Raw genomic sequence first — 7,416 nt, 5'->3', positions numbered from 1 at the left:
GGACACTTCCAGGGATGGGGCAGACCACATGCCCTGCTTCTCTGGGCAACCTGTGCCAGGGCCTCCCCACCCTCACAGGGAAGAATTTCCTCCATATATCTAACCTAAATTTTCTCTCTTTCAATCTGATCCCATTCCTTGTCCTGGCACTCCAGTTCCTGATGCAGAGTCCCTCTCCAGGTTCCCTGTAGCCCCCTCAGACACCAAAAGGTGCTGTGATATCTCCATACAATCTTCTCCAGGCTGAACATCCCCAACTTTCTCAGCCTGTGTCCATAGGGGAGGTGCTCCAGCTCCTCCTCTGGACTTGCTCCAACAGTTCCATGTCCTTCTTATGTTGGGGGCCCCAAAACTGTGCAAAGTATTCCAGGTGAGGTCTCAGGAGAGCAGAGCAGAGGGGGAGAAAATCATCCCCTGACAAAGCAGTTTGGAGAACATACCTCACAAATGGAAGTCTTGGATCCTGACTTGGTTCTGGACATGAACACACTGAGTAGCCTCATCACCACCAAGTGCACTTCGTTCACAGGAGAGCGCTCGTTTTTCTTAGACACATCCTGCAACAACAGACACATCCTGCTTGTTCAATCACAGAGCTGAGCAGTGACCCAAGCCTCTCAAGTTCAGTGCTCTGGTCCTCAGGAAGCATTTCAAATTTAACTTCAAGCAGTAATACTAAAAAGGAAGCACAAATGCCTTAACAGAAGCATAAACAGTGGCCTGGCTGCCAAAAAACAGTCCCACACAAATGAAAAGCTACCTATGTCAACCATACATCACTGATCATGGTTGTTTTCAGAGTTTAATTCAAGCAAAACAAATTTTCATGCTCATTCGTGGATGCCAAAAACAGGAAACAGTGAGAGTTCCACTCACGTAATTTTCTACTTTATGTGAAGTAAAGCAAGAGAAATAAAATGCCTGAACTCATCCACACAGCAGTGTTTGTGTTTGTATGACCCCCACACATCTAATTCCTCCATGGACAGAAACCCTGTCTAGAAAGAGCAAGTTCAGAGCACGTGCACACACCTTTTTGTCCATGCCCAGCTCTGCAATCAGCTGGGACAGAAGGTTATCCAAAGCTCCCTTATCTTTCTCATCATCTCCATCTAGGTCTGTTGTGAGCATCAGAATTACCTGGGAATAAAAATCAGAGAATTATTACAAGGCAGGTTCCATGTTTCCAAGATAAATAAATTATCTTTTAAAAACAGCACAAATTTTATCTTGACTTATCTATGTTCTTTCCTACATTCTGCCTGAGACATCACACCCTAATTTGAACATTCAGTATAAACCCAAAAGATCTTTCCAAATACATCAGAGTTCAATGATTTGAGCCCTCAGGGTCATCAGTCAGCTGTAAAGTCATACTGAGAAAGGGTACAAGTCCAGCAAAAATCTATGGGTGAAGAATGCTCTGCAACACTTTAAAGACACACATTGTGACTGGGCAGGAAAGAGAAAGGGAAAAAGCATGTGCAAACAGAAACCTGAAGTATTAGTAGTGATTAACTGTTTGACTGAGGCTGAACTCCTGACCCTCCTCACTCACCTGCATGTAAGGGATGGCTCGGACCCCTCCAACATTCCTCAGCTGAGGTAAATTCTGCAGCAGCCTCTCCAGCAACATCAGTCGCACCATGTGCAGCCTGGGAAGTCAGAGCCAGCAATCAGACACATCTCAAAACATATCAGACTCAGCAGCATCTCCAACAGAGCACTGCAATTTGCCACAGAAATCCCAAGGGCATCAAATCCTCCCAAAGAGGAGTGGACTTCCTCAGGCTTCCCCGTAAAGTGATGTCAAGATACAGAGCATCTGACAATGGATGTAGTTATTCACTTCAGAGCTACACTGCCCAGCCTGGCCACCTGCAGAATCCAACTGCCTGGAAGCAGATCCTGCAAATCAGCCCCACACTACTCTGTACAAGTGACTGAGCATCTACTCCCATAGAATGAAAAACTGCAGATGTTTCCAAAGTGCTCAGGACACTTGTACACGCTTTTTTCCTAACAGTGAATTTCACAAGCTCACAAGATTGTAGTGATTCCTCTGTTAACTAGACTCATGCAGGACTCTCTCATCACTTCACAGAGGCAGCAGTTCTGTGGGACACATGCTGGGTGTGTGCACCACGTTATGTGGTGATTGCACAGAGGGTGGTCAGGCACTGAACAGGCTCCCCAGGGCAGTGGTCACAGCCCCAAGGCTGCCAGAGCTCAAGGAGTGTTTGGATAATGCTCTCAGGGACAGGGTGGGATTGTTGGGGTGTCTGTGCAGGGCCAGGAGCTGGACTGGATGGTCCTTGTGGGTCCCTTCCAGCTCAGAATATTCTAGCTCAGGATATTACACTTTACGGACTCCATGCTTTTGCAATGTCAGTTGGCTCTAGTCTGTGTTTCTGACTTTCCATTTTCATTTTCCAGCACAAGGAACCCACCATGAATTGCAGCACCTGTAGCCCACTCCTCTACAGTGTAAGCACAGAGCAGACGTGTTATTCCAGAAGAGGAAAGCAAAGCCCCTTGCCTGTTGCTGGTGTGGACGTCCCCCTCAGCCTCCCCTTCCCCTTCAGAGCCCTCTCCCTCCTGCTGGCCCGTGGTGGTGCTGATGGCGCCTGTGCTCGAGCTGACACTGCCTGGCCCAGCCGGGTGGCCCTCAGCAGTCGTGTCCCCATAGGCACTGCTTCGGCCAGACACTGGGAAAGAGAGAGAAAAACAGGGAAACACAATGTCAGAGTGATTGACCACGCATCTGGCTTGCTTCACAGCAACCAGCACAGCTGAACTGTAAATAGGAGTCAAGGGGTCTTTAGCTCTCTTCATAAAGCTACAAGAGAATCATTTCTCCAGATGCAGCTTCACACTCCTGCCATTCTTTCATTTGCCATCTTCATCTTTGTGGCCCAAATTGAACTGGTCCCACAGCAGTAACTTAAACCGAGTCAGACAAGGTGTGGATGGGCAGTGCAGACAATTATTTATCTGTGATTATTTTACCCAGGTGTCAGTCCCTTGATAAAAAGAGAGAAATTAATACTATCCCATCCAGAGTTAACCAGCAGTATAGTGAATTCTCTCAGTCTTGCTCTAGGCTACTGCATTCTGAGAAAAGAAGGCTTCAGGTAGACTCATAGCAGCCTTCAGTATCTTAAGGGGGCTTACAAAAAGGAGGAAGAGGGACTTTTTATACAGGTAGATAGTGACAGGACAAGGGGCAATGGTTTTAAGCTCAGAGAGGGCAGGGTTAGATTAGACATTAGGAAAAAATTCTTTACTCAGAGGGTGGTGAGTGAAGAATTAGTACAGGATGACCAGAGAAGCTGTGGCTGCCCAATTCCTGGAAGTGTCCAAGGTTGGACTGGGCTTGGAGCAACCCGGGATAGTGGGAAGTGTCCCTGCCCATGGCAGAGGGTGGGACGAGATGAGCTTTAAGGTCCTTTCCAATCCAAACCATTCCATGATTCCATGATTGTACAGGTCAGCCAAATCCACTGCTGACTCCACACTTCTACAGAACCACAAAAAGCGAGGAAACGCTTGGTCTGTACGGCACTTTGGCAGAAACCATAAAATGATGGATGGCAGCAGCTACTCGGAACTGAGATCTCTTCTCTGCCAGGGATTACCCACATCCTCTCACTGTGGTAGCCCCGGGAGAGCAGAGAAGAGCTGGTGCAGCAGGAGCCACTCACCGCTGTGCTCCCCAGCCACGGAGTCCACGGCACTGCCGCCGCTCTCCGAGCCCACGCTCCCGCCGTGCTCCGCGGGCGACGTCCGCAGGGTTGAGCCGTCGGTGGCAGCTGTGCTGCCCTCGTCGTCAGATGCTGGAGCTAAGAGAATAAAGAGAGCTGTTACAAGTAAAAACACTGCCTGGAGAGAACTTCAAAAGACACACAAGCTATGAAAAGAAAGACATGAATATTTGGTTTTGTTTTTGTGTCGATTTTCAACCATAAACAAAAAGGGAACTCGGTACGTTTAAGCCTGCTAAGAGCAGTGGAGGGGAGATATCCTGAGAGGAAACCTTCTCATCAAATACAGAGGCATGCAAGTTATTTGATGAACAATGTCTGGCTGTTTATAAATGCGAAGGAAATAGAGCACATGTTTTGTTTTGGCTGTTTTCTTTTAAGGCGAGGAAATCACTTCCTCAAAAGTCTACACTGAGAGTCCATCAAAGTAGGAAAAGGCCATAAATACAGTCAAAAATACAAGAAGCCAACAGTAAGAAGTGGCTCTTCAAAACCATATTTACAAACCAATTTAAAGCCATTTTTAGGTCAAAATCTGGAAGAGGTCAATTCCTCGCAGTGAACAGTTACCTGATGCTGTTGTATCCGAGAGCGTCCCGGCATCGAGAGAAGAGGAACTGGGGGCTTGGCCAGACAGTCCCAAGCTCTGCAGTCCAAGGGCACTGCTGCTGCTCCCTGCAAGGACAGAACCAGTCATGAGCGTCCTTCTTTTATGGAATTATGTTAACTCTGGCATTTTCTGTACATTTCATAGTTCTACTGTCTTTGGGTCATTGGTGGTAACACCAACAGCTTTGCTTTTGTTTCATTCCCAGTTTCCCCATATTCCACTTCCCTTTTCGCCTGACAAAGGCACCCATATCTTACCTTGCTGATCTTGCTGCAGGCTCAGGGCAATAGCCAATTCCACCATCGTCTCATCATCTGCATCTGGAGGGATATCCAGCATAGGAGGGAATCCCTCTGCTCCAGCCAGAAGAGCCTCCAGTGGAGAAGGGTTCCCATTATTCACATTCTCAGAAGTCTCCAGAACCATGGATTCAGACTATGGAGAGGAAACACAGCAAGAGCTTTCCCAAACCAGTAATGGAGCATTACAAACTGATCTATCAGAACTGAATTAAATTCAAGTCCTAGCACACCTAAAAGGCTCCAAAGAGAACCTCTGGACTCACCACCATCTCGAAGTCCCCGTGGTCAACTTCACTCTGCTCCTGGCTCTCCTGTCGGATGTGCTCACCATTTGCTATCCCAGAACTCTGCAGCTTGTCTTCTGCGTCGTCATCGTCATCATCATCCTTATCTCCTGAGTCACAAAGGATTCATTAATAAATGCACAATTCCTCACATCAGCCCAAACAATTAATGCTGGGAAAAACTAAGCTACCTCCAATTACCAATAGATTCCATGACACCCACAATTTGCTTCAATATCAATAAACATCTCTTGGATGGAGCTCTGATACCCTACTTTTGGTTTGCACACATCTCTGATTTATAAGAACTTGAAAACATGCACAAAATTACTAAGTCTGGATTACTATCCCCTAAATAAAATAATCAGATTTCCCTATCACTGAACGGGGAATACCTCAGAGAAATGTCCTCTTTGCATCCCAGAATATCAAAGAAGAGGTGACAGTTTATGAAATAAAATGTTAAAAAAGGCATTTAGGGGACAAGACAAAGCAAAAGAAAGGAGAAAGATTGATTTTAGTCCCAATTTATAATAAGACTACTTTATTTTCCTGTCTTTTCTGATGCATGAAGTAGGCAGGGGAATGCATCTGCCATACCCATGGGAGTGTTGCTGCGAGGGGAGGATGGCAAAGTGACGTGTCTCCGCTTGTTCCGTGGTCTCAGCACTCTGATCAAAGCTTGTTTGCAAGAAAAGCTCACTGCTGGATCCTAGAGGGTTAACAGTTAATCATTAAACTTCTTAAGCTGTAAGTGCTTATTCACAGTATTTGGGAAGATGGCTAAAACACCTGTGCCCCTCTGTTGGTCATGATTCATGTAAGACACAAGTCACTGCCTTAACTCCCTGTTTCCCTCAAGAGCCATAAAGCAACACTTAAAATTCCAAATGCAGCACGTGACAAACATTACTAAAATACAAAGAGAGAGAAATTCTCCGTCATTCACTTCTGGCTGTGTGTTTAGGGCTGAACAGCTCTATTTTGATTCTGTACTATGTATTCTCATTCTACCTGTATTTAGTTTTACGTAATTACAGAATCACAGAAACATTTAGGTTGAAAAAGCCCTCTAAGATCAAGTCCAACCATAAACTGAACACTGCAAGCCCCCTAAACCATGTCCCCCCCCGTGCCACATGTACACATCTTTTAAATCCCTCCAGGAATGGTGACTCCACCACTCCAGTGGGCAGCCTGTGCGAGGGCTGGACAGCCCTTTCCATGAAGAAGTTGTTTCTAATATCCAACCTAAACCTCCCCTGGCACAGTTACAGGCTGAAGCACAGCAGAGCAAGAGACACACCGGGCAAAGTAACATCTGCATGTAGATCTTGGATGCTGTATGGATACAATCCAGCTCACACGTGCAGTATCCATGGATAATATCCACCAAAGCATTGACTGTGGCTTCAACATGAGTGAGACCTAAGGAGGAATAAAAGTAGGACTGAAATCAGCTCGCTCTCTATTTCAACACGGAATGAGACACTGCAGAAGGATCTTTTGTTTGTAGACTTCGCGGAACAATGTTCACACCACAAATATATTGATTTTCAATCCAGCCTGAGCCAGTCTTGTCTGTCTAATGTAATACTGTGAACTCTATGTACCACCACCAATGAATATCCTCTAACACCACCCATGAAGCCAAATGCAGATAAATCAATCACCAGTCCCTTTTTACTGACACAATACAAGTACTCCAGAACAAAAGCTTTGGAGTAGAATTTGCAGCCGTACATCAGAAAGCACTCAGTGTATCATTAGCACCTTAAGCCTCCTTTGGAACAAGCCAAATTTCTCTGTTTATCAACTTAAAATAGGATCCTTCAAAAGCTTGACAACAGCAAAGGAAGAGCGGCACACCTGGCAGGCAGGCAGGGGCCAGGAAGGCGTTTTTGGGTTTTGATGCATGGAGCTTCCAGAAGTGGTTCACCAGCTGGGTAATAAACGTGCAGCCCTCTCCTTCCACGTGTTTCTGGACCTCTTGCCCTTCTTCACTCTCTGTACAGATTAAAAAACACGTGTCAGATATGTGCAGCGGAAAGCTTTAACGAAGGTATCATCAAGTTTATTTGAAATGGCTTTTGTTAGAGGCTCTGATGTCCTCATTACGAGGACTATCATACACCGAAGAAATGTGTCAAATACAGTCCCTGTCATAACCAAACCCAAAACCCTACGACAGCTTCAATTATGACAACGGTAAGTTAAAGAAAATTATAGACTTATCTACCTGTTTCCAGCTTTGATTCAGTGTAGTGGACCAGATTGCTGGGTCTCATAATAGCAATGGATCGAGCAGTGATGACCAGCCTCTGGAATACTTCAGGATCAAGGTCCTTTCCTTCTTTGGTTGAGGAAGTCAAATACTGAATGGCTTTGCTTAGCAGTGCTTGATCCTATAAAGTGAAAGATAACACGGGCAAAGAAAAACAACTGACTCAACAAAG

General features: G+C 45.8%; 1 protein-coding gene across 1 annotated transcript in view; it reads right to left on the bottom strand.

The window, feature by feature from the left end:
* Nucleotides 1–440: 440 nt before the first annotated feature.
* Nucleotides 441–7,416, bottom strand: part of LOC113994587 (E3 ubiquitin-protein ligase UBR4-like) — a gene marked incomplete at its 3' end in the record, with an annotated part of 41,937 nt that continues 34,961 nt past the window's right edge. The window contains exons 53-64 of the mRNA XM_027733808.2: nucleotides 7,200–7,365; nucleotides 6,830–6,967; nucleotides 6,267–6,388; nucleotides 5,561–5,672; nucleotides 4,940–5,070; nucleotides 4,632–4,809; nucleotides 4,335–4,439; nucleotides 3,705–3,842; nucleotides 2,540–2,708; nucleotides 1,559–1,655; nucleotides 1,033–1,140; nucleotides 441–557 (exon numbers count right to left, since the gene is read on the bottom strand). Coding sequence (XP_027589609.2) covers nucleotides 441–557; nucleotides 1,033–1,140; nucleotides 1,559–1,655; nucleotides 2,540–2,708; nucleotides 3,705–3,842; nucleotides 4,335–4,439; nucleotides 4,632–4,809; nucleotides 4,940–5,070; nucleotides 5,561–5,672; nucleotides 6,267–6,388; nucleotides 6,830–6,967; nucleotides 7,200–7,365 — 1,581 coding nt within the window. The remainder of the gene's footprint in view (nucleotides 558–1,032; nucleotides 1,141–1,558; nucleotides 1,656–2,539; nucleotides 2,709–3,704; nucleotides 3,843–4,334; nucleotides 4,440–4,631; nucleotides 4,810–4,939; nucleotides 5,071–5,560; nucleotides 5,673–6,266; nucleotides 6,389–6,829; nucleotides 6,968–7,199; nucleotides 7,366–7,416) is intronic.

The sequence above is a fragment of the Pipra filicauda genome, unplaced genomic scaffold (assembly GCF_003945595.2).
Source record: "Pipra filicauda isolate LSUMZ 115617 unplaced genomic scaffold, ASM394559v2 scaffold557_size342763_pilon, whole genome shotgun sequence".
NCBI lineage: Eukaryota > Metazoa > Chordata > Aves > Passeriformes > Pipridae > Pipra > Pipra filicauda.
This window is presented reverse-complemented; position numbering and strand designations above follow the sequence as displayed.